The sequence below is a fragment of the Simochromis diagramma genome, unplaced genomic scaffold, assembly GCF_900408965.1.
Source record: "Simochromis diagramma unplaced genomic scaffold, fSimDia1.1 OVJJ01000308.1, whole genome shotgun sequence".
Classification (NCBI taxonomy): domain Eukaryota; kingdom Metazoa; phylum Chordata; class Actinopteri; order Cichliformes; family Cichlidae; genus Simochromis; species Simochromis diagramma.
The window spans coordinates 4,327,657-4,354,876 of NW_024386785.1; the positions used below are offsets into that span (position 1 = coordinate 4,327,657).

The following is a 27,220-nucleotide window of genomic DNA, read 5'->3' on the forward strand; positions in this document are numbered from 1 at the left end:
CGGCGAATTGTGATGAGGCGCTGACGAAAGCGGCTCATTTCTTATGATCCAACGTGATTTTGAAATCGTGAGTGGAGGCAGATCAGATCTACTGCAACCGTGCAACCCGTCTCAGCTCGTTTACAGCGAATGATTCAGCCGCCGCAGTTTCAGTGAAATTGTTTATGTGAGCGGATTCTTTTAAATCAAAGCATCCACATTCGATGACAGAGTAACACCAAGTCCTTTGGAAGTTGTCCCATTGTGTGCTTTTCTCCTCTTCACATATATTCCTCCCGTTTGTTATTCATTGCTGCTCTCACCGTGCACATTCCCATTCACGCAGGTGTGGTGACATCAGTAAAGCCACAGCTGTTGTTGCCGTAGGATCTGATATGCTGTCAGTTCCTCCAACTGGCTCACTGACCACACGTCTGTAGCATTTATGGAGCTGTTAATGAACAGTGTACTTCTTCCCTGCATGTGTCAGTTTATGGTTCATATCTAAAGAAGAAAAACATGAATAACGAATCCCCCTCGGGCAGCGGCCCTGAAAACAGGAACAACCAGGCTGCCCGCCTGCAGAAGGGATGAGACGCTTCACAGTGAACGTGCACACGTCTGTGTCAGCGACAGGCAGAGGCACATCACACATGGACATCACTGACCAGAGGTCAGCCATGGAGAAACCCCACAGAGACTAACGTCAACCCTGTACTGACTCTACAAAACACAGCTTTAACATTCTGCCCGGTGTTTCCTTCAAACCAGAGCCACAGCACTGTCTGCCCAAAGACACCTCTGAAACACAGTCGGGCTGAAAGCTGAGACCGGCTGCAGCTGGAAGGCTGATGTGTATGAGCCACGTCACTTTCTGCAGTAGATGTCCTGCCTGTGCAGCTCCACGCTGCGGCGTGAGGTGCGCGTCATGACTTACAAAACCGAGTGTTTACACTGGAGTTTAGTCAGGAACATTATTCACACCTGCAGGCTTTTGCTCTGTAAATGTAGCTCAGTGAGAGCTCCCAGAGCAAGGTCTGGGTCTTTCTCTGTATGTATTATTGTAGGTCCTGCTGACAATATAAAGCACCTTGAGGCGACTGTTGCTGTGATTTTGTGCTATATAAATAAAACTGAATTGAATAAAGGTAAACTCTGGGTCACATGTTTATCACAGACAGGTGTGTCCACATCAAAGAGCTCCTGGTTGCAGGTTACTTCAGATCATCAGCCTGAAGGTGCTTCAGGTGTTTGAAATGCAGATCTAACGTCAGGGCCAACAGGGCAGAGAAAATAACAGATTTACCCCTTCTTCACAGGATAGGTCTTTAGCATCAGTTACCATGGTGATTTACCAGGAAAGACATGAGCCATGTTCACCGTCCTAGAATGACACTGGATGGCCACTGATGTTTGGGATCAGCGTGGAGAATGACGAGACGTTTTCAGGTTGTAACAACTTTAATTTCCTGCCATGAACTTGATCACAAAAAGCCTTTCACATCACGAGGAGACAGAAAGAGCAGAAGGTTACAGAGACGATGGATGGCGTCCGTCTTCGCCTTCGCGAAGGGAAACCAAACATAACAAAGAGCGAGAATAAAAACTTGGATCAACTTTTCCCCCACAGTGATAAAAGCGATCAAACCTAACAATGTTCAGACAGAGCTATAATACAGAAACACTACAATACTAAAGGCCCCCCTCCCGCCCCGATATCAGCCCCCCACGTGACTGCTGAAGCCGAGGGCGCACGACCACGACGCACTAATGCCGACTACTGTACACCCGCCCCTCCCCTGGGTCCGGTAACGGTACTGTGTGAAGCCCCGCCGCGTCTTCAGTTCTTCACCTGTGCGCTGGACATTTAACCGACTCGAGTCCACATTCTGATTTCAGCCTCACATTCTTTATATTCCTGTAATAGCCAGAAAAGAACTTTAATTTTACCTGTAAAACACCTCAAACACCTGGGCTCTGTGAGGGCGGGGCAGTGCTGCCTCATTTCCCACACTTGTTTTATTAACACGTCAGATATCATCAATACCGAGGTCGGTTTGGGCATTTAGGTCAAACATATATTTTATTATCATTATTATTATTGTTAGCATTATTGGCCAACAACGCACACATAAATGCGACAAAGTTCCAAACAGCCAATTTGCTTGTCAGCGATCGCAGTTACACTGCTTAAACAAAAGGGGGCGCTGATATCAGAGGGCAGGCTGGGATGTTCTCTCCTGGCTAATCATCATGAAGGCTGTGTGTGTGTGTGTGTGTGTGTGTGTGTGTGTGTGTGTGTGTGTGTGTGTGTGTGTGTGTGTGTGTGTGTGTGTCAGAGATATGGACTTCATTGTTTTTTAATGAACACTTTTCACAATAAAGGCCTCTGACTGTTCAGTAGAAGAAGACTTTTATTGTGAAACAACAGGAAGTGAGTTATCTGAGTTTACAGTTGTGGGTGTGATTACAGTTTAAATACAGGTAAATTAGCCCGGATTCAAACTCACATGAAGCCTGGTCCTTACTCATGTAACTGTACGCAAATACAGTGAAATTACCAGATGTTTACAAGTATTTACTCTGTATAATTACTACGTTTCCTGTGGAAAAAAAGCATATTTACTGTATATATTTACTCTGTAATGACATGAGAAATACTCGGGTAATCACACTGTAAACTCAAAAGAAAACAGGTAACTGTACTGAAACTGCGCTGTAATAACAGGTGTGCAGATCTTTGTTTGTGTGTGTGTGTAGCTGGTGGTGCTAACATCAGCCACCGATGCTGCTGTGTGGATTTTATCATACATTCTCTGAGTGGGAGTGGCGGTGCTGGTGGAGGATCCTCACCCCCCTGGACGCCAGCGACCGTTTGTTTGTCGGCCATGAAGCAGATGTTGGGCAGATTTACAGTTTTAATGATCCCGAACAGCCGTGCATGCTTCACGTGTCCCTCCGTGCAGCGCCGCAGGAAACCGTGTGAGGAATGTTGTCTGTGACAGAATGAGGCTCGTTTGGGTCGCCCGTCTCAGCGCGTTGACTCAACTTAGTTTTTAGTCTTTTTTCCTTCATTTTTGTTTAGCAGGTTTTTGGTTTTTATAAGAAATCTTAGAAAAATGTGACGCCTTGGAGAGGAGCCTGAACGCAGCCATTAGCTCAACCACCACATCTGCAGAAGGAAACCTCAGAGATGATGTGCAGAGGTGTGTGTGAGGGGAACAGAGAGGTGAAAATGTGACTGGCCAGGTCGGACCAAACACAAGTGCTAAAGCGCAGCGACCTCAGTAAAAATGTGAGAAAAGCTGCGAGGACGATGGTCCAACAACAGAAACAGAACAAGTCTCAGATCAGGACCTGAGTGTTCAGCCACGCTTCGCCTCCTCGTTCACGACGGCGTCACACAGAGGGCTAAACGACGCCACGGCACGAAGGCTCTAATCTAAGAACGTCACTGTAAACACGACTCAAAGACCACGAACGGGCTCGGCTATAAATATATAGAGACCTCTGACACTTGTGACTTTAATGCATCCAAATTTCACTTGCATTCGATGTTAGCTGCCGATACGAGCGAGCACAAACCAGGCAGTCGAAGACGTTCCCACGAAGCCAGCGTCGGAAATAAAGGTAGTACGTGTAACATCCTGTTTTTCTAAACTGCTTTAAAAATGCTCAAAGTTAACTGGAGCATCACCAGGATGTGAAGAAACTCCACATCCAAAGCCCCGGCGTAGCGTGCGCGCGCATGTATGGAGCGGTGAGCCGCGCTCATTTACAGCGTGAAGACACGTGCTGGTGAAATGCTGCCCCAGGTGGTGAAAGGGGGAGTCACAACCAGTGCCGTTAAGTAGGAGGTTTTCGTGTTTATTAACCCGCTGCACCTCCAGTATTAAAAAAAGGCTTTATTTACACAGACAGGAAGTGAAGTTGGCAGGCTGCGTTTGGTGCTTCGGGTCACTCGTGTTACAGCTGCGCTCCTCTGGATGACCTCTTTGTTCGAGGCGTGGCTCGTGGGCGGAGCTTTAGCTGCGTTTCCCTGTTTAAACCCGTTTGAGTAGAAGAAGACTCTCTGAAGCCTGTGACGAAGGCTCCGCGTCGTAGCCTGGCAGCTGCGTGGCGGTGGCAGCCGTTTAAGACAATAAAGTTTTTATTGGTTTATTTATTTTATTAGAAATAAAGTTTGAGGTCATTTGTTTCTTTGCACATTCCTCTGAGGTCAGAGGTCAACCGATTCGAGCCAACTGACACATTTTCACCTCTGTGTGTGCTCCCTGGGATTTTCTGTGTGTGAGGAAAAGTAGGAAGAGGAGGAGGCGCCTGTCTGGAGCTGCTGTGATTGGAGGACAGGCGGTGATGTCGGGCGTTCCTCTCTCTGCCGGCTCGATGGACTCCACACGGTCTCTTCTCCATCTGCTCTAGGTTGCCTGCAATGAGACGAGACACACCTGGATTATTGGCAGCACGCCACAGGAGTTCTTCATATCTGCGGGGTGGAATGCCGCTCTCTCTTCCTGTTTCACGCACGGCCTAAATTTCCCTCAACAAGGAATAAGTCCTGAAATACGGGATGCCAGGTTTTACGTGTCAAGACTGTTTTGGCAGCTTTTGGACGGAAGCTCTGCCGAGTGGTGGGCTGACCTCTGCGCTCTGTCGCTGCATCTTGTGCACGGAGCAGGACGCCGGCTCTTCTTCCCCCGACCCCTCACGCTCCGACTCGCGCTCCCGTTTCCCTGTGATGCCGCCCCGGGGGTGCAGGAGGAGTCCTGAAGGAAGAGGAGGAGAAAGGTCTGAGCCGAAGCTGACGTGAAACACTTCAAATGCTTCCCGCCCGCGGCGTACCTGGGTGCTGAGGCACAGCAAACTCGTGGTAGAGTCGGCTGCTGGTGTTCTGGCTGGTGTCTGGCACTGAGTGGTATCCTGCATCTCACACACACACAAACACACTATAAATATGACATCGTGCCACTAAACTGTGAATCTGACCTCAGTCCAGACACGGAGCTGCGGCGTCATGTACCATGCTGCTGCAGGCGCTGATGCTGCTGTCCAACGCCGCTGGGGCCGGTCTGTTCTTCGCTGTCAAAGTTGAGAAGGATGCTTCCGCTGCCATTTCCTGTTGGAACGGGGCTCCCCGACACTCCGGGCGCTGAAGACCACAGAAGCAGACGTGACTCAACAACAGAGCTGCCAGAGCGGCTGGAAGCTCGGACTGTGTCCAGAGGCCTTACTGTGTGAACTGTTGGTCCCTGGGTGCTGCTCTCCAGGAGAATAGGCCATCATTCCTCCATTCCCGTTCCCGTGGGTGGACGGCACTGATGCCAGCAGACCTGAAAGACACACACACACTTATTACTCGTAACTTTGACAATTTGAAAATGTAATAAATCTGCTACACGTCACAGACATCAAACTACTGCAGGTTATTCCATCACATAAAACCTGTTTGGAGGAGAAAAACACTCCTGCAGAATAAAAACTAGGTTCAGCTTTGAATTCGTTTTTTTCATGTGCATCTCTCTTAAACTCCTGAAGCTACGACGACTCAAACCTCTGGAAAGAATCACATGAGTGTGTGAACTGAAAGTTTGCGCAGCATGAAGACAGAACTTGGCCTCATTAAATATTCTAAAGTTACTGATAGCTTTAGTTCCTGGAGCGACCTGGGCGTGCCGTGCTGTGGTTTAAGGCTAAAGTTTTATGTTCTCTGATCTCGTACCCAGTCCTCTGTATCGGCTCAGCTGCTGGTAGATCTGCTTCATCCTCTCGATGTTGAGCCGGCTCGCCTCTGCGTGGTGCACCATGGGCTTCGGGTAATGGACTCCAATGATGCACTTGGCTGCCGCCTGCACAGACTCCGGAGCGTTCCACGGGTCGTAGATGAACTTAGCAGGAAAACCTCGGAGGACAGGTAAGTATCGTCTGGAAGCAGATGGAGACATTAGACATGCTGGCTTCTGTCAGCACGAGGAGGGGTACAAAGTGCATTGGGGTGGTGGTGATGCAGGGAGGTAAAGGGTTAAGAGGAAAAAATGTCATGTCTGAATGTTTCGGAGCTACCGTCTCAGATATGAGCTGAAATGTGTGTTTCCAAACTTTAGCTGCTGCTGAGTGAAGAGCTGGCTGAGGTTTAGGCCTGCAGCCGGAGCACGCTGGTCTGCAGCCCTTCGTGCTTACAAGTTTTAAGGAAGTCAGCTGCTGCAGAACGAAGCTACAAACAAGCACAACACTGCACAGTAAGGCTACAGGACATGAGTCAGAAGCACTGCGGGCAGTAACCGTCGCAGGGCGCTCAGAGAGACGTTAATGCTGCCAAACGTGGTGGAAAACCAGGGGCTGTGGTCCCAACAACATTTACTGTGAGCTGGTGTGACGGCAGCCACGCCACGCACACGCAGAGCGACGCTGCGAGAGCCAATCAGACTGCAGCAAGAGGTCAACATCTCACAACGTGCAGAAGATTCCTTGGACTGTCGTGGAAAGAGAGCCACCTACCTACTGCGCTTGGTCCGACCTTACCGAGTCCGAGGAGGGGACACAGGCGGGGCGGAGGAGAGGGGCGAGTGGAACTGTGGGAAGCGGCACAGTGGGGGCAGGCAGCGGTGCGGCCGTGTGGACGCACGCGTGCTCGACGGACGGAGAGCGTCGTGTCGTTAGAGACATCACTGCTGATTGGTGCCGCTAGGAAGACGTCTACTGCAACACGCCATTAGAAAGCACAAAGTTTTGAGCCCACCCGCCCAACCCCTCCCACCCCACCCCACCTGGACCAGAGCCGGCGTACGGTGGAAAAGATCTGCCATCGAGCTTCCTGTCCGTCCATCGCTCAAAGCTCTTCTTCGGGTTCATTCCTCACAGCTGAACAGAAGAGGAAGCTGAAGTTCTCCTGAGAGCTCGCCCTTGATGACAGAAGTCCTCCACCGTACCTCCCAGCTCTGGCCCCACCCTCCCCCAACCTTACCCCACCTCCATCCCCTTCAAACAGCAGCGGACTGAGAAAAGAGCTCAAATCTGCCCCCCCCTGCCCCTCTGACTGTGGTGGTTGTCTTTTAAGTGGTCAGTGGGCCCAAAGCCCCTGCTGACTGTCCTCTCCCATCGCCACAGCGCCATACTCTGGGCCGGCACACTAGGGAGCCCCCTCATTTCACCAAAAGGGACCACAACCCTTTTGCCAGGAAGATCCGCGACCTGCCGGCAGCACGCGAACCGATGGAGGGCGGCGGGTGGCGTGGGCAATAAGGGCTTCCTCTTCCTGTCATGTAATCTTTGATGATGTAATCTTCAATCTGCTGTCCATATTTAGTGTCACTACTTTGGATTTTCACCTCACACCTACACTGGCAGATATGCAGACATCTTTAAACATAAAGGGTGGGGCTGACTCTCCCTGCTGCATGTGGTTGGATGTTGGATGGATGTGACTGGGTGGATGATGGTCGGGGAAAAGCCTAAGCCTAGCCATGCGAGGGCTGCTTATCCTCTGCAGTCAGATCTGTATCTTTGATCTCGGCCTGTTTTTTACCCTACGTGATGCACACGTGCACTAGTGATCCACGCCATGTGTCTGAGTGAGCCAGCCGCCGCTCCAGCTCCGCCTGAGCCGCAGGGCTGCATTCACAAAAGCAGAGCGCCACTGAACATTTCACAAAGGGCCTGACGAGGGGCTTTGCCCAGCGCCTGGACAGTGGACCGGCTCGCGTGGCACGGCGCAGGTAACGAGTACTGGCGCCAATCGTGCTTCACTGCGATGGCAGAGCTACAGCTGGTCCAACGCCTCTCCTCACTACCCTCCGTGGAATGCTTCATAACGCTCTACCTAACGAATGCAGGCGAGGCGTTTGCATTTCCCTACCAAGCGGTCAGAATCCCTTTTGACGAAATGAGACGCCACCGAGTCATAAACCTGCTCAGAGGGTGCCGCTGGGGCGCGAGTGCCTCAGGGCTGCACAGGTACATGAAACAAACCGCCATCAACAACGTCCATCCACGGCAGCCCCGGCTGGAAGCGCAGGCTGCACCTGGGTGGAGGGGCGAGAGAACGGCCAATCACCTTAAAAGCAATCAGCTACAATCTACGAAGGGGAGAGGGACCGCTGAACTTTCCCCCCAACCCCCAAAAATCACAAACAGAGTGGAAGGAGGGGGGAGGGGGGAGAGAGCAGCAGTAATGAACACGCTGCTGCAGGTACACGTCTACTGATGCATACATGTTCAGAGTCCCTCACACACACACACACACACACACACACACACACACACACACACACACACACACACACACACACACAGTGAGGTCGTTAGCATCCTGGATCCCAGACTAAGTGCTGAGGTGTGAACAGACAGCTACAAACAGCTGATGACACACAGACAAAGACGAGGAGGGAAGGACGCTGGTTTGTTGACTTACCCAAAGATCTGGACGTCCCCTTTATCCCCCCCATCTCTCTCTCCCCCTCTGCTGTCTTCAGCTGACCTGTCCCTGAGCTGACTGTGTGTGAGACACTGACGTCATCAGTAACTGGCAAGTTCCATCAGGTGTAACAGGTGTTACTTTTAAAACAGGTAAATCTGTCTGTGCTTCCCCTGTGACTCACTGCTCTCCTCTGATGACCCTCAACGCTCTAATATCTGTGCAGTCCTGAGAGACAGAGGGAGGAAGGGCGCCATCCAGGTGCAGGCTCAGCTGTTGGCACCAAGGGGCGATAGAAGGAAAGGTACCCACCTGATGAAGTCCCCGTTGGGGTCGGTGCGCCGGCCGAAGCCCACGGGGCAGTAGCAGTGGAAGAACTGCTGGAAGAATGAACTGCAGGACAGCCACATCCAGCTGCCCGCATTCACGCTCCAGTCTGCATCCAGCAGCAGCTCCTCAAACACCTGCAGCAGGTAACCACAGCCCATTAAAACAGGAAGTGCAAAAATAAGCCGACACCTGAGTGAGTAACATCACTTTGTTTTAACTCTGTTGTTTTTATTCCTTAAGCATGAACGGAAGTTACTGGCAAACGTGCCAAAATAATAAGGCCGACACGAAGAAGGAAAAACACCTACGACATTAAACCCTGACGCACAAAAATAAAGGCAGTAATGCGGTCAGCCGCTCCCGTCTGATTCATCGGCATGTTTCAGTATCGGCACGTCACCGCACCATGACCGCTTCCCATGTGCTCACCTTCATTCCTTCCTCCCAGCTGATCCACAGGTCTCCTCTGGTGAGGAAGCAGGCCACGGCATGTCGGGCCAAGTGATGAATCCACCCCTCCTGCCTCAGCTGAGTCATGATGGCATCGATCCAGGGAAAGCCTGTCTTCGCCTCAGCCCACTTGGCGAGCGCCTCAGGATTTTTGTCCCAGGGAATGCGGACGCAGATGGGGTTTCCCTCCATCTTGTCGAAGCGTGGGTTGTTGGTGGCGGCGGTGTAGAAGAACTCGCGCCACAGTAGCTGTCCGTAGAGCGAGAGTGGAGGAGAGCTGTTCTTCTTCACCTGCATCAGTAGAAACATCACAAAAGCATCGGGTTAAAAGCGTTCGGGGGGTTAACTCTTTCAACCTCGGCCATCGGTTTTATAAAAGTGTTTCAATTCAACGACGTTCTGTTGATCACAGCAGTCGGTCACCGTTCGACCGTCTCAGTGGGTTCAGCAGCACCGACCTGAGCCCAGCGGTGATGTCACCACCCTTTCGGTGGGGCCTTCATGCCAATATTTCATCTCTGATGGTTCAGATCTGACCAATCAGATCACTGCATCTGGCAAGTGCACTCATAGCTCACACCTGCACTGATATGCAATGATCTGGAAATAATAAAATGATATTATTCCTCTTTGGGAATCGCCTTGTTGGGCCAAAAATCCCATTTCATGTCAAACTGCGTTATATTTGGCGTGTCTCATAGATTCACAGATAACGTGTTTGTGTGACAGCCTGCCTTCTTTAGTTTTAGCTTCTGATTCAAATGTGTTTGTAGTGTTAGGTTGTGTCTGCACACAACAGGCACAACCTAACACTACAACACTGGTTCAGAATGATTCAGAGGTCAGAGTTTAACATTATAAAGACCTCTGGACAACTGTTGCTCAAGAGCACTTCAAAGATTACAGGAACGTTTGTGAAGAAATGAGGGGTGGCTCAAGACTTTTGCACAGCATTGTCTCGTCTATGGAGTTCATTCGTACAGAAACAGAGTAGCAGATGGGCTCTGCTTCATACACGTTCATAAATGAGATCATCGCTGCGGTGCAGTCGCACCGATGCTTCGGGGCAGCACAAATATGCAACAGCAACGTGTGGGTCTGACGCAGACCTTGCGGTACAGGTCGGTGAGCTTGAAGTAGAAGAGGCGGCAGGAGAGGCAGCCGAAGCGCAGGTACGGGCTGAGGCCTGTTGGGCTTGCCAGCAGTGAGTTGGCGTTCATCCTCGGACGCTCGAAATTCGCCACCCACGCCTGGAGAGAGAGAGAGAGGGAGAGAGAAAGGAGGGGAAGTAAGACGGCCACGTTAAAGTATTCACCAAATCACAGGCGGCTGGTTTGGAAAGCAGCAGGGAGTGTTTCACATGTCTGTGAACCTGAACAAAAGATGTTTTCGGACAGACAAGAACATGACAAGAAAAGAAAGCGAACAGTGTTTGTTAGAGCAGGGCGATATGGCCAAAAATATTTATCACGATATATATTTGAAAATTTGCGATAACACGCAAGAGACAAAATACAACTCCACAACTTTACTAGCGCAAAAACCCATCCATTTATTTTCACTTAAACAAGCAGCTGTTTTTATGTGCATTAAAGCTATATAAAAATTGAACAGTGCAAATGCAAATTCCTTGCTGAAGGTTTAACCAAAAGGCATTTCCAGTAGAAATGGGATGACATATCTTGAGCATAACCATGTATAATATCCACCGAAGTTAAAAAGAGGTGCTTTGCAATATTAAACTGCAGTGTGCCAAATAAAAACGTCAAATACGTATTTTTTTGGACCATAAACTGCACGGGATTATAGCGCACATTAAGCGAAACAAAGCAGTCAGATGAATCAAACTTTATTCAACTCATTCGTCTTGCTTCTTCCACTGCTGAATTCTCTCACAGCTGCTCTATTCCCATGTTGTTGCAGTATATTAATGACCAACCTCGTATTGTGGATGGATTATCTCAGTTGTTCTCCTGACTGAAGTTTGGTCTGTTTACAGCATCCTGCCATAGGATTGCATTTGTCTCTAACCATCAGGAACCCTGAAGTTAACTTTTATCGAGTGGAAAAGTGTTAGCGTTCATCCTCCAGCTTCACTGTGTTTGTTGTGCTAACATAGCTGTGTCGTTAGCGATCACGTAGCACATCATTATATACCAGCTAGCCCAACTTCAGTAACCCTACAAATGTCACTGCTGTTTAGTTTCCTGTCTTAATATATGTTGGAAGTGATAGCAGAGCTGTACGTTTGAATTTGTTCAGAAATCTCTCAGTCAGAACATGCTATATCATGTTTAGGTAACTAGCAAAACTAGCGAGCTAACTTCCGCTAACTTCCTGCTAGCTTCTAACTCCGTTAAGTGTAATAAATCCTGTTTTCATGGATGCCTGGATGTTAAACTTAACTGTTACACCTGGTAAAGCGGCAACGCTGATCATTTTATTAAAGATGAAAGAATTTAGACAGTTTTTTAACTCTGATGCTGCAGTGTTCATTTGACTTTAGGACCTGAAGCATACGGAGTTTAGGACCCAGATTACTCCCAGATTTACGAGCACCTTAGTCCGACAAATACGGCAATAACGACGTTCACATTCTATCGCCATATTTCATTTTCTTATCGTTGCCTAACATTGTACCGGTATTACCGTGAACGGTATAATATGGCCCAGCCCTACTAATGTGTTTACTGAAACAGATGAGTGCGCGTTTCTTCTGTTGTGATGCTGAAGATCTTTAATCTGCCCCATCAAAGATAACAGCCAATGAAAATAGGAGCTGCGTCACTGAGAAGTCCTCAGCGCTTCTGCTGAACGTCATCCCCTCAGAGCTTTCTATGACCACAGCCCACCATCAGCTGCAGTACCCACCTTTCTCTCCAGGTGGCGCTCTATCCTGGTAAGAGCCTCGGTCTCTCCTCCTGGCCACACGGCTGACGGCAGCCCCTCCGTGTCAAAGCCTGAAAGAGACGGTTCACCTTCATCATTGTCCTTAGCAGGTCAACCTTCCATAAACACACACAGCCAATCAGAACTCGGCACCCCACCCACCTGTCTCCCATCCCAGACCTGCTGGATTACCTGAACCTGCTCGCTGTGCCTTTAAGTCACACCTGCACAGGTGAAATTTAAACCCAAGGTACTCAGAGACACAAAGAAAGAAGCTTCGACTGGTTGTTGGTAATGGTGTTGTGGTTCTTTTTTGTTTCTTTTGTTTTGGTTTGTTTGTTTTTCCATAACTTGTGTATCTGCAAATATACACATTCTGTATTTTTCATATGAAAGAAACTATACTGTGGTGGGGCTTGCTAATTTCTTGTTTTTGATTTATGTATGTTTTGTTTTGTTTTGCTTTACTTCATATGTTTCATATGTTGTTTGTTTAATTTAAGACAAAAAAAAATAAATGAATGAGAGATAAAACTTGAGGGGGTAGGGACAAATAAGTAAATACCTCAGCCTACTCCTTTTCAAACAAATAATGGAATGATATTTTGTAATGATTGTGAAGGCACATGTTTGAAATGCTTGAAATAAAAATGAACTGAACTGAACTGACTAGTTCAGGAACAAAAGAGCGATTCTCCGTCATTCCACGACCGCGTGGGTAAACGACCCGTCACAACCCTGTGGGTAAATGACCTCGCCATGACCCCGTGGTTAAACGACCCTGTGGGTAAACGACCCTGTGGGTAAACGACCCCGTGATTAAACGACCCTGTCACGACCCCGTGATTAAACTAACCCGTCACGACCCCATGGGTAAACGACCCTGTCACGATCCCGTGGGTAAACGACCCCGTCATTTCACTTCTGTAACCTCTTGAGAACAAGCTCAGAGTAAACGTCTGATTGGTTTGAAAATAAAGACTGAAGATGATTTATTTTCATGTTTTATCACCAGAATAAAAAGTTCAATATTTCATTTCTGGACTTTATTGACGTTATTGATCAGATCTGCTCAGATGCGGCCCGTCAGTGAACCTGCTGTAGGATGAAGCAGAAACCGAACCCACCGTGTCCCCACCTGCCAAACCCGAGGACGACTCTGACTGAGAGAGCGGCGTGGGCCTGACGCTACGAGTCGTGACAGATTCAACTCTGAGTGAGGAGAAGTCATCAACGAGCACCAGAAGTTACTTAATTGGGATCAGATTAGAGTTATATTGGGCAGGTGTGCATCACTCTACACGTGACCTGATGAGGTCAGTGAGCGGCAGCTGTGAGTGGCAGATGGAGGCGGAGCTTTGTGGAGCAGCAGGTTTCTTTGAATGGGGAGCAGACTGAGGATCAGCACGTTCATTCAGGAGCACAGAGCTCCTTAAATGTCTCAGGGTCAGGTGCTCCACAGCAGGTGCTCCACAGCAGGTGCTCCACAGCAGGTGCTTGCATGAATGGACAGAGACAGATGGCTTCACCCTGACTCAGAGCTTTAAATTAGAGAGCAGGTGACAGGTTTGGGGTTTAATTATGGGAGGAGTTCTTCTTTCGGCATCAATCAGCTGACTGCAGTTTCTCCTTAAAGCTGAATGAGTCCAGAATCAGATCCACCAGGCTGGAAGCTCTTTTCCTGCATTTAAAACAGCTCCAGCAGAGGGCGCTGCAACAAGTGTTTCATGTCTGTTTGTGGAGCTGCAGAGGCCTTTGCTCAGGCTCGGTGCCCGGGTCGCACACAGGAACAAATAAAATATGACAATGAAGTCGAGGGACTCAGCAGAGAGGACAACTAAGCCAAAGCCCTGTTTGGGGTGGGCTGGTCCCTGTCGTCTGAGAAACAAATCAGTGTTTCAAAGTGAAAAAAGTTTCAGCCAAATATCTTTTATATTATTTCACTCCAGACACTCATCCAAAGCTGATGTGTGTCATCAGCTTTGGATGAACGTGCAACACTCAAGAGCTTCAAGCGTCACAGCTTCACTCAGGAGACACGTTTAAGGTCTCCTGGCCCTTACTTTGATTTTAAAACTCTCTGGGACAAAACCTGCAGGTGTGAAAGCAGCAGCTGACTGACGGACGCTGTGCAGGAACGTCATCAAACTGCACTGAAGCTGTGATGCACACAGCTGCCACAGGGGGCGCTGCAGGCCTGCTCAGCTACACTCAGTGTGAGAGAGTGTGCGTGTGTCTGTGAGAGTGTTTCTGTGTGTGTGTGTGATTTGATCATTGGTCGATTTTTATGGGCTCAAATTGTAGTCATAAATATTTTGTACTTGTAAATCAGGTTTGTATGCGTAAAAAGAATTTGTGTGTGTAAACAATACGCATGAAACTCTATTTTTCTTCCTTTCATCTGATTGGTCAATGTCATGTCAATCACAAATTTAACAGTCCAATCAGAGAACAGATGGGTTTGGCTGTTGGAGGGGTTCTTGTTTTGAACTGCAGGTCCTTGAAGGGTAATACAGTTTGAAGCTGGAGGATCTCTGTATAAATATCCGATAGCAGCCAGGTCCCCTAACTTTCAGCAGCTGTTGAAAGGATAAAGTTGTGCTATATCAGTGGTTAGAAACACCATCATTACTTTAGGATTAGTTTAACACAAAGTCAGGGCTGACCCGGGACCATTGCTGTGAGTCACAGTGCGCAGCATGAAGGTCCTTTCACATAGGACGCAGCATGTGCTGCTAATGCTAACTGCTAACTAAAAGCCAAGGATCCAGAATTTGTTGCGCTGGCTGCTGGGCTCTGTGGGTTTTACCTGTACTAGATGCACCTGCTCCTTGTCGTTTCTATCTCTGACTTTATGTCCTCTACAAGAGTTTCAGTTTTTTATTCATAACAAAGAAAGCTTTGTAACTATCCCCACTAGTGAAGACTGTCATTTCCACAGCATTGCCTGCCCCCCCCCCGAGGTCTGCAGCACTGTTGAAAAGGCTCTGGAGGTCCTTGTATTAAGCACGTAAAGCTGTGACACAAAAATCACCAAACTCGGACCGCCACAGACAGAAAAAGCTGGGCTGGGATGTAAAAGGGCATTTACTCCCTTCAAGGACCTGAAGCTCCATAAAGCACCCCTCCAATAGCCAAACCCATCTGTTCTCTGATTGGATTGTTAAATTTGTGATTGACATGACATTGACCAACCGGATGAAAAGAAGAAAAGTAGGGTCAAAATTCATACTTGTAACCTGAAACTTGAGTGCAGAATTTCACACGTATTTTTTGGCCACACACAGATCTTTTTTACGCACACACAAATTCTTTTTACACATATAAATCCTGATTTACAAGTACAAAATATTTATGACCACAATTTGAGCCCATAGATCTTCGCCTGTTTGTTGTTGGATTTTGGTTTTAGGGCGTGGATGAATAAGTACACGGAGATTCTGATTGGTGCTTCAACTACGAGAAACGCTGTCGGCCATCTTTGTGGTTGTTTTCTCGTGAGTGTGTTTGATTTCTCACCAAGCTCCTCCAGCGAGGGGACGCCGTACTTGTCCCCGTGGTCCTCAAGGACGGGCGTGACGCAGTGCCCCATCAGCGTGTCCGTCAGCATCTCCACAGGCATCTCCGGAGGATCCAGCCGGCTGATCAGAGTCTGGAAACGCTTGTAGGTGAGCGGAGGCTGCCCGCCGTTCAGCTCGATGATCCTGCGGAGAAGCAAAGAGGAATCTCATGACACATGACCGTGATCATGTGACCTCAGGCTCCATGACGGTTTGAAACAACCCTCCCTGAATGTCCTTACAGCGTCGCTGTGTTCTCAAGGGTCCGCGCTGTCGTTAAATAAAGCTCACTCACTTGTCAAGGTCATACAGGGTGTGCGATATTTTGACGATGACCTCCACGCCCGCCTCCATGGCCAGCTTCTTGATGGCGGCGTCTCTCTCCTTCCCAAAAGGCTCTGAGTCGTATTCAAAGGTCAGCCGGGAGATCTTCCACTCCTGAGAAACAGAGAGAGAGAATTCCCAACAGGCTGCGGGAGCAGCAGAGCAGAGCGCCCTGGTCACATGTCTGCCCTAACCCCGGAGTAGGATTTCCTGCATCTCACCTTAAAGAGCCGCGGGAACACGTTGGCTGGTTGGCCCCTGATGACGAAAAGGCGAGAGTTGAGCTTGCGAAGGCTGGCGTCCAGATCCTCCAAACACTGGAGAAGAAACCTGAGGAGAGACAGGAGGACAGAAACGAGATGCATGACAAAGCGAAAATCATTGACCCTCGTCTAGGACGGGAACCCAGGGATTCCCAACACCTGCGCCCCTGCCCCGCTGGGCCGCGAAGCTGGAAATGCCCTCTCAGAGTTATCCACTACAAAAACACTTTAGTAATAATTACAGCTCACAGGAAGATGCTGGATCCTACAGGTGAAACTCGCGCTTTTAAAACCCGACCCAGATAAAAATCATTTCGCTGTAATGAGACAGGCTGTGATCCACAAATCCTCTCAGCTGCCCCCTCTAGGGGGCGCCACAGCGAAACCCTGAGAAGTTTCTTGGTTTTTGGAAAAGAAAGCGTGCATTCATGTGTGTAGTGTCTGAAGCTGATGAGCTCTGAGGGCGTGCTGGGGTTCTGATCAGGTGTGACTGCAGGTCCAACAGACCAGACAGAGTCTGATCGTTACAGCTCCGTCCCCCCGTCTGACCCCATCGTTAAACCGCCAAAGCTCTGCCTGCTCCCAATCTGTGTGCGGCGGCACGTGAGCGCCTGCACACACTCAGCCAGGAGGTTTTATAATCACCGTCTGCTCTTTTTATAGCTCGGTTCAGTCTGCAGCCACTCGGGCCTCCGAGCAACATGATGCCTGATTTCAGGAGAATAAACCGGCCCGACGTTGACTTTACAACGAGCGCAGAAACGGCTCGACCAAGGCCGCAAAACCAGCGCAGTCATCAGTTTCAAGTCAGTCAAACGCAAAAGTCCCCCGGACCTGATGTCCAAGAACGACTGTGAGCGAGCTAAAGACGACGGTGCTCACACAGCACAGCGCTGTGGTTTCTCTGCAGTCGGCGCTCATGTGTGCAGGGACTCAGAGGCTCAGTGCAGCCCTCAGTGTGGCCTCCGTTATTCTGTGCCTGAATCCATGGAAGTGAAACACGTTCTGATCACTGAGGTTTCTGCGTTTTCAGATGGTGAGAATAAAGAGGACAATGACCAAAACAGTGAAGAGGCTACAAGCCCGAGTCCTGACCCTGAGCCACGCGTCTGCAGTCACAAAGACAAACGGCAGAACGGCGCCCCCTGGAGGAGGAACGCTGACAGTAAAAGACTGTTCTGAGGAAATCCTAATTTCCATCTGACTGGATGAAAACCAGCCAGACGCTCGGCTCCTTCGTGCCATCAGCTGTTATGTGTGCGCACGTGAGCACCCTCATGAGCGTACACGTGCAGAGAGTGAACCTGTATGACCACGTGCACTCAAGCAGGCTGGTATCTTTGATGGGGAAGCTTGCACTGCTGCTCACATACATGCTGGTGAAAACACAGGGAGGCGCTGTGTGTGTGTCACTGTATGCATGTGTGTGTGTGTGTGTACAGCCATCCTTATATAACTGTTCTGGCCTACATCTGTCAGAGCAGACACACTCAGCTTCGACCGCTCCACAACACAATCCCTTAGCCCAGTAACCTCATTCCTGTCGCACACACGCGCGCACACAGAGACACACACACCTATAATGAGTCACAGGCTGAATCGAGAGCAAATAGAAACACTGTCCTGACTGGATGAATTTGGTGCTTTGACACTTTCATGCAAAACCTTCAGCATAATTATCATGAAATAAATCCAGACGTTGTGTTTTCCCCGATTCCTTCAGCACGAGTCACTCTGCAGGCTCACACTTTAACACTTCAGAAGATCTGATCAGCTGGAGGCCTGAACGGCTCACAAACTGTAGAAACCTCATCAGGTGTTGGAGCTTTGTGCGTAACATCATTGTTGTCCAGGAGGTGTGAGTTGTAGAGCATTTGTTTCTCTGTCAGCAGTAACAGGAACACAGACACTACAGGAAGCCAGGTGACAGAGTGAACTCTGACCTGATCACTCTCATCCTCCATAGTCCGCTCAACGCCACAAACACGTTTAAGAGCACAAAGACCCTCCCACTGTGTTTGGGTGGGCTCATGTGCTGTAGTGCGTTGGCTGTATCTCTCCAGCTCTGGTTGGAGTTCCCAGGCTTGGTTCAGTAAGGATGAATTGTTTCAGAAACCTCTCAGTCAGAACATGCTATATCATGTTTAGGTGGAAGCTAGCGAGCTAACTTCCTGCTAATTTCTAACTCTGTTAAAAGTAATAAATTCTGTTTTCATGGATGTTAAACTTAATTGTTACACCTGGTAAATGGCCTGTATTTGTATAGCGCTTTTACTAGTCCCCCCTAGGGACCCCAAAGCGCTTTACACACCCAGTCATCCACCCATTCACTCTCACATTCACACACTGGTGGAGGCAGCTACGGTTGTAGCCACAGCTGCCCTGGGGCAGACTGACAGAAGCGAGGCTGCCATATCGCGCCATCGGCCCCTCTGGCCAACACCAGTAGGAAACGGGTGAAGTGTCTTGCCCAAGGACACAACGACCGAGACTGTCCAAGCCGGGGCTCGAACCGGCAACCTTCCGATTACAAGGCGAACTCCCAACTCTTGAGCCACGTTCGCTGGTAAAACAACAACGCTGATCATTTTATTAAAGATGAAAGAATTTAGACAGTTTGTAACTCTCAGTGATGCCGCAGTGTTGGTTTGACTTTGGGACCTGAAACAGACGGAGTTTAGGACCCAGATTACTCCGCGAGGCTCCAGACTACGGCAGCTGTAATGCTCCGACAAGCAATCAAGCGGTGCAGCTTCGTAGCTTAGCAACGTCATACTAAAACATTTTTGACAGCTCTGCGTGTCATGTGCTACAAAATCGGTTCGTGGTCAGTAAGCACAACCAGAATTCACACATAAGGCTCACTGTTGATTTGTGAGAAAATTAAAGGATTTTAAGTGCGCCTTATAGTGTGTAAAGTACGTTCTACAGAAGATATGATATGGATTTTAGGCCATATTGCCCAGCTCTACGAGCACCATCACAGACCTGAAACAGATCAGGACTCATTCCGGAAAGCTTCGCAGCCCATAAGCAGCAAGTCCAGTTTGACAGTATGGCAGCTGTGTTTGATGAGTAGAGCTCGTTGGCTCTTCATCAGGGAGAGGGAGACTCAGGCCTGATGGAGTAGCCGCCAGCCTCGCTCAGAGGGAATGCTCGGCATTACGTAGTTTAACAGACTGTTATTTAGTTTGATGCTCCTTTATCTTTTCCTGCTCCTCCAGCATCGATCAGCTGTGTGTACGATTGAATAACAGCCACGTGGGAAAGCCTCCCCTCATGTAGGTCACCATCACATAACCGCTCATAAGTTTACCGCACTGGCACACTAACCTACATGTCTGCACAGACTCTCACATTTCCCTGAAAATGGCAAAATATCTGGTCCCACATTAACAGGCCACTGCTCAGCCTCTGCACTCACACGGCGCTGGTGCACGCTGACTGCTCCGCCTCTTCGGTCCTTCGCCAACCAAGCAGAACCAGAACCGAGCGGGAAACTTGAGCACGTTCGAGGACTTTGAAAACAAGTGTCTGAGCCTCTTACTGTGAGGATGATGGTAATGTCAGAAAAATCTCCATGATCATCAGAAAAATAAAAGCCTGTAACAGAAACGTATCCATAAAAATGAGTCCATATACAAAATGTGACACTTTCTTTACTGTTTATAGATTTAATCTTAGGAAGACCCCCCCCCAAAAAAAAAAGAACAAAACCCCAAAACGTCCACTTACATCCTGGACTTTTAGGGATGGCGTGACTTTTTACACACATTTAGATATAAAGGGAACTTTAACATGAGCCAGTTGTGACTGATTAATAAATACAAAGAGGACTGTAGTTAAAGGAAAGCTGCAGAACGCGTTGTGGATGTGCCGGTGGGTTTCTGGCTGAGCACAGCAGCAGGGGAAGCAAAGCTGAACACAGTCCAGAGAACCAATGCCAACAAATAAAGAGTGAAATGTGCAGCAGAGCAGCAGCAGAGCAGCAGTGAGCTGAAGAGGAGGAGAGGAGCCACGGAGGAGCAGTGTGAATGAGACGCTGCAGGCTGGTGAAGCGGAGGCAGACAGTGCGAGAAACGTTCACCGTTTTACAAAAGTGAATTTAATCCAGTGTTTCTCTGTACAGCTGTGACATCCCTCTGAAAATGCAGCAGCTGAGCGGCTAACTCCGTTTTTACACTTGCTTTATTTTAGTTATCCAAAACATCCAGACTCTTCTTCTACAGCACTTAAACATACAGAGTGTAAAATCTCTCAGCAGCTCAAGTGCATAATTCAAGCTATGGTGGCTGCTACAGGACGAACATGTTTTAGTCTGACACGTTAAACTTGGCCCTTTAATGACCACCGGTGTGCTTCTGAATCTGGATCCACCCCCAAGTGTTTTTCCCGGCTGTGTAGGCTGGCAGTCTGCTGTTTACCTCAGCTGTCAATGCACGTGAGCCGCGTCCATCTTTATTTACACAGTCAGAAGCTCACTTCTGACCAATGACAGCGATACTGAGGTGAGCTTTTGAGGACTCGCTGAATCAGTAAGCACTATTGTTAGCCAGCGTTAGCCTCTGTTTGCCCGCGCTTGCCTCTGTTTGCCCGCGCTAGCCTCTGTTTGCCCGCGCTAGCCTCTGTTTGCCCGCGCTAGCCTCTGTTTGCCCGCGCTTGCCTCTGTTTGCTGGCTTTAGTGAAACTGTTGGACTTGGACTCTTACTGAATAAACTTTCATAGGATTTGAGAATATAATCAAACTGTTTATTGGGGGAAAGAGTGACTTCTACGATACTACAGCCGAATATTAGCTGTTATAATGTTAGCTTGTAACCAGCAGTGGTTGTTCAGCTGGCTCTCTGGAGACGTTTTATCCAGATGTCTGTGCAGGCTCGTCATCCAGGTCATGGGGGTCTAAGGAGCTGCAAGAGAAAGTGACTGGACTCCAAGTTTCTTGAAGACGTTTAATTCAACAATAAAATACATGATCCTTTAGTCTGAAGATGGCACACGAAGCCTACGACCTCTTCTCCATCACCTCTGCTGGATGGTCAACGTTATTAGTGAGAAGGGAGATGTCCTTCAAATATGGTGGGGGAACATGGCGGCTTCCACACACTGCCAAGTATTTTGCATATATTAAATATACGTTGAATGAATGAGTTTGTTGGGAGAATAATTACACGCTAATCTATGTATAATTATGAGCACAGGATCCTTCTTCTCTTAAATATGTGATTGACACATGTTCGTTATAATCTGTGTTTATTGGTGGAAAATATAAAAACCTTTATGATCTGTAAAGAAGTCGTTTGTAAAACTGATTTAAGTGTTTATTCTGTCAAATCTTAGGACGTTTCAGCTTAGTCTGGCTTGTTTAAGTGAAGCTTGCAGCACAGATTAGATCTGGGTTAACAGTAACCTACATCTCAGGCAGCTCTCTGGTTTCAGCGATGTTATCCAACGCGATCGTGTCTGACCTCTATACGACGTCCTGCAGCACACAGAGGATGTGGGTCAGGAACACAGAAAGCTTCAGAGGGTTCTGTTCCATCAAGTTTACTTTCAAACATGCTCATTCAGGAGACGGAGCCATTTAATCCCGGTGTGACTCGAGGTTTCAGGTAAAGATAACGAAGCTAATGGGATGATGGGCTGCCATCACAGAGCTGCAGGTGTCACAGCAGCTGAACAGACATCTGCTGGCTCTCATTCATCTTCTCCCAAAGCAGGACATTAAAGCTCAGAGCAGCTCATAATAAAAGGCTTCAGCGACGGTGCACTTCTAAGCCACGGTCTGCAGATTTAGTTTAAGACGCGAAAACAAAACCTCAACAAAATAAGCTTCTCCCTTCAGAGTCCACATCCCCTCAGCTGCAGCACAACCCTGCGAGTCCTTCTGCTTCTCCTCCCCTTACGACTGACTCAGAAAAACCTTAAATGTGTTTGTTGGCAGGAAAACGCAGATTTTAGCTGTAACAACACAAACTCACTGCTGTTCCCTCTGCTGCCCCACCGGGAATCCTTTGGAAATTCTCCAGGTTTTCATCCCAGGTCCCTGCATCATGTCTCAGATTCAAGGCAGACTTTGATGCCATGCGATCATAAAGTGAATATTCAACACAGGAAAGTACGACAGCTTTAAGAACTGGTGTCTGAAAATAAGAATAAAACCTGTCTCACTGGCATCAAACACACTATCAGAGCGACCGTGGCTCAGGGCGTTGGGAAGCTCAGCTGTAACCGGAAGGTTGCTGGTTCGATCCCCCTGCAGCACACTTCACCTACTGGTGATGGCCAGAGGGGCCGATGGCGCGATATGGCAGCCTCGCCTCTGTCAGTCTGCCCCAGGGCAGCTGTGGCTACACCTGTAGCTGCCCCCACCAGTGTGTGAATGCGAGAGTGAATGAACAGTGGAATTGTAAAGCGCTTTGGGTGCCTTGAAAAGCGCTATATAAATGCAGTCCATTACTATTAGCAGTTTCTGCGTGGACTCTAAACTCCATCTTTTATTAATATTTATTCGTTTTCATTAGTTTGAATGAAAAATGTCCGTCTGGGAATTTCTGGAAAGTTTCTGGAAATCCATGAGAAACAGTCACAGAGCGTCACCCATGTGCACTTCCTGTCTCGATGCCGACACCGCTGACCAGTTTACACTTTTAGCATTGCAGTCAGCTGGATACGAGCGGGTCACTGCCTTCAGGGTGGATCGTGCTGCGCGGCGACCACGAACAGCAGTTCAACCCCGCCGGTCTGCACGTGAAGCCGAGCGGCGGGCAGCTTGGTCTGACCACACGCAGCCTGGACAGCGATCCTCTAACCTACTTCTGCTGTAACCTGCTCATCGCGCCGGCTGACCTCCTTTCCCGGGATTATGCAGAAGTGAGCGACTGTGAAAGCAGCTGAGCGGGCGTCTCCGGGTGAAACCCGGCGCAGAGAGACCACCGACCCACGGAAAAAAACGTCTGCCGTTAAATAAAACTCATGTGACTGACATCAGAGAAACGCTGACATCATGCTGCGCCTTAAGGAACTGCAGCTTCGCTCAGCACCGGTCTGCTCATTTCCTCCTGCTGGACTCATAACGACAGGACCACCAGATCGTCATGGAAACACGTCAAGTTTGTCAAACGCACGCGGAACAACGAGCAGCATGATTCCAACACCTCTGCTGTTATCAGGAAGGATAAAGAGGTGCTTTCTGTCTTTACTGAAGACTCAGTGAGATGATGCTCCGCAGAGAAGCATGAAGTGCTCCTAAACAACACGCCGCTCTCTCGCCACGTGTTTCTCAGTAAAGACATGAATGATGGAAAAACAGAAACTATTTAAAAACATCCATTTTAAACTCAGTTTCAGCATCAGATCATTTGAAGTCCAGTTAACTTTAATGGTTAAAATCGCGTCCTGATAGGACTCAATAACAGATTAATAACTGATAATCTGATTGTAACTTAAATCCTCTTACCTCCACCTGTTGACCCCGACGTTGGACGAGCCCGCGAACCACGGGTCCAGGAAGTAAACGCACCGCACCGTGGACGCCCCTTGGACCGCCTCCCGCAGAGCTGGGTTGTCGTGGAGACGGAGGCCCTTCCGGAACCAGTGGATGGAATTTAGGGCCATTTTATTCTGAAAGGAAAGAGGAAACAGGAAGAAGCTTCGGTGAGTCTACTGAACCGAGCGGTCGGAGGCGCGTCTCGGCGAGCAGTGGCGTGGGATGGGCCCACAACAGAAGCAGGCTTTTACTTTCTGCTGTGGGTAGAAACAGTCACAACAAGCTCAAAGCACAAGGTTAAAAAATCTTCAAACCTTTTCCTGTTTCCTCACTTCCTGTCGTACCTCATAATCTGATATTGAGCTCGGTGAGTGCAGCTCACTCATCACAGAGTTCTACAACCAATCAGACTAAAGAGCTGAAGGACGGGCAGCACCGACCCCCTCCATCGCACCTGTCCCACAGATGCTCGCAGGATCTGTCAGCTGCGAGAGAAACGGTGAGCAGAGTGTTTACCTGCTGAGAACTTAACCCGATTACTGACACGGAAACATCAAAGCAGCAGGTGAGCTTTACCTGCAGCGCGGACAACTTTTACTGCCTTTTGTTTCGTCTGAGCTCGTCTTCAAAGGTGAACTCGCCGCGCTCAACAACAACTCAGCGCCTCGAAGATTCACGACAGACTCAGAGCGCACACAGAGCTGTGAGACATGGACGCATGGTTAGCGTGTGGCGTTTGTCTCCACACCTGGACGTTTGCTGCACGCCTAACACTGCACACCTGTTTATCACACACACGCCATTATTTAGAATGAACTTTCAGGTGCGGCTCTGGGTCAGGTGTTCAGAGTCAGGTGACCCAGGTTGGTGCTCTGACCAAACCTCGTCCAGCCTGATCATTCACTGGTTTCTGATTGATTTTTGGAAAAGCGCCGTGTCCTCAGCTTCTGTCTGTGTGGACAGTTTAGAGAAGAACAGCTTGTATTTGGCTCAGGTGTTAGAAAGCTCCACCCACCATGAGGTGACCTCATTCTTTTGAAATGTTCACCTGTCACAGAAACACGCTGGTGCTGATGCGCTGGGAGGAGGACACTTCCTGCTATCTGCTTGCTGCTAAAGCTCCACGGCGTTCAGGACTTCCTGTTACCTTTGATGCACCTGCTCGTTGCACTTGTCACCAGCCAATCAGGTCCGCTGACACATTCTGTGGCAACGGCTGCCCTGCAGCGACTGAAATAGCAACGACAGTCAGTTTGCCTGGCACCGAGCACTGCCCGCAAGCCGGCAAACAGACACTGTGATGTAAACAGTGTCATCAGCGTGGAGGAGATATTTCAGCCAATCACCAGCTGGAGGCTCGCTTCAGAGGAGGAGTCGGAGTGTGGTGGGCTCATTTTCACTGAGGACACAGTTTTACAAAGATGTGTTTCTTTGTTTTTTTAAATATTTTGAGTGGTTTTTTTTTTACTGTTCTGCATGAAAAACATACAGACGACACCAAACACCAGGAAACCAGAGCAGCCAATCATCGCTCAGTGAGTCCAGACTGCTTCCACGCAGGCTGATTTGAAATAAACGTACAAAGACAAAACTTACTGAGGTCAGATGACAAGCCAAGCTGACCCCTCCCCCATCTTTAAGCAGCATCATCACACTTTCAATATCAAGAATATTAACAATGATGACGACACTCCCAGGGTGCACCTGGGTGAGGGAGTGCCGCTGGGCTGCAGGTCGGAGCTCCTGCTGCTCCTCCTCAGCAGCAGAGGAGACGTTCCTCCAGATGTCCCAAACACACTAGATTATAATCTGAGCCTGGTCTGTAAACTTTCCAGCTGTGCTGCGGGTCTGCACTATGTGCGGCTTCAAGGATCATCTCTGGGGCGAACCTCCTCCTGTGCAACCCGCAGCGCCGCTCCGACTTCTTCCTAACAACAACACAAACTTCCCACTGACCCACTTTCCCCCCGACTCAATCAAACCATCAGCACACCGACCCCCGATCAGCCAGCACAGGAAGCTGCTGGTTCAGAGATCAGCTGTGGGATCAATCCTGGGATCCAGGTTGTGATGACTGCGGTCAAAGCTCCGCTCTTGTGATTAGTCGGCGGATCTCAGACGTTTCTGACCTTCAGGATGTCCAGCGGCTCCAGCCTGAACTTCTCATCCTCACACTCAGCCCACGCGATGAAGATGAAAACATAAACGCTGAAGCTTTCGGCACGCCAACAGGCTGAGATGCGTTCACGGACCCTCCAAATGGAAATTAGGTCACGGAGTTTTTTGTGAATGGGCTCTCCGCCTCAGCGCAGCTCCGGCTGAATAAAACCGGTGCGAATCCAAACCACATCCACCTGCCCCTCACACACCGGGGAGACCCCCCACACACCTGCCCGGGACGGCACACCCGATACGGCCCCAGAAACTGGGTCACCGGAGCGGAGCTTGTGTAACCGGTGGCGCTGTATACGCCGACCTCAGTCTCCCCCCAACCCGCACCCACCCGCTCACCTTGTGCTGGCTCCCCGGAGGTGACATCTATGTGAGGCCCAGGGACGGGAGCATGTCTTCGGGCAGAGCGGGGAGCTGTGCCGGGGTATAAGTGTTTGCGCGCTGGGTCCCTCTGACTGTCTGCACCTCGAGCCGCTGCTGCTCTACTTTGTTTCATAACACTTTGGCTCAGTGCGCATGCTCCGCCCTCTTACCCACAGCTCAGGCTGCGTTCATGGAACGATGGAAAAAAGAGCACCGAGAAAATAAATGATTAAAGTCATAAAATAAATGAGGGGCGGTCATCAGGAGTTGCTGAAGAGACGCTGCAGAAGCTGCCCAGACTCAAAGACTCCAACTCAGGAGGGTGGATTTCTACAAAGGAGTGTCTTGTTGTCTTGTGATGGACAGGTGCGAGGTTATCGACGGTTCCAGCCTCGTACAATAACGATGCTGTATTACACACCACATCAGTTAGTTTCACACGAGGCGTTTATGGAGGACACAGCAGCTCGTCCTGAAACCACAGCTGTCATCTCCACATTTCCACTAATACGCCGTTGTCCTATTCTTTCCTACGGCACTGGAATGCAACACAAGCACTGTTGAACGCGCATGCTGACGTGCTCCAAATCCGGGCTTCCTCAGTGGCTGGTTAGCAGTGACGTGCTCCACGCCGAGTCACGTTTATTAGGCGTGGAGATCCGGAAGTCCATTTAAGCTGGGCAGACACTGGCTGTGTCCCAATTAAGAGACTGCACGCTTGAAGTACGCGCACTACGCGTACTACGTACGGTGCGTACTATAAGTACGAGAAGTGCGGAAGTGAGAGGCTTGTAAAATGGGACGGTATACGCTTCGTCGCGCTGTTCAGGTTGCCTAGCAACCATAATACTAACCGCGAGACACGTTACATACAGCTTTGTGTGACAGAAATGAAGGAGAAAAATGTTTTGTTGGTCATTTTTGTCATGACATCACTTTGATTAGTTGAGTATCTGAGGCTGAGACCACGGGACTGTGAAACATGATTGTTGGG

At 49.1% G+C, this 27,220-nt stretch overlaps 1 protein-coding gene across 3 annotated transcripts; it reads right to left on the bottom strand.

The window, feature by feature from the left end:
• Positions 1-1,421: 1,421 nt before the first annotated feature.
• LOC120728116 (cryptochrome-1-like) lies at positions 1,422-26,365 on the bottom strand. 3 transcript variants are annotated; one of them, XM_040022852.1, is made up of 15 exons: positions 26,203-26,365; positions 23,662-23,825; positions 16,164-16,272; positions 15,914-16,056; positions 15,578-15,762; positions 12,041-12,129; positions 10,279-10,419; positions 9,149-9,460; positions 8,702-8,853; positions 5,699-5,901; positions 5,211-5,309; positions 5,000-5,128; positions 4,822-4,905; positions 4,621-4,745; positions 1,422-4,406 (listed from the first exon to the last, which is right to left on the bottom strand). In XM_040022852.1, exons 1-15 carry the CDS (start codon positions 26,227-26,229, stop codon positions 4,398-4,400), a joined length of 1,971 nt encoding a protein of 656 aa, XP_039878786.1. In that variant the 5' UTR covers positions 26,230-26,365; the 3' UTR covers positions 1,422-4,397. The 3 variants fall into 3 exon arrangements, with proteins under 3 accessions (XP_039878786.1, XP_039878787.1, XP_039878788.1); XM_040022853.1 differs by having other exon boundaries at positions 4,822-4,899; positions 26,203-26,364; XM_040022854.1 differs by lacking the exons at positions 23,662-23,825; positions 26,203-26,365 and adding an exon at positions 21,617-21,638.
• Positions 26,366-27,220: the final 855 nt, after the last annotated feature.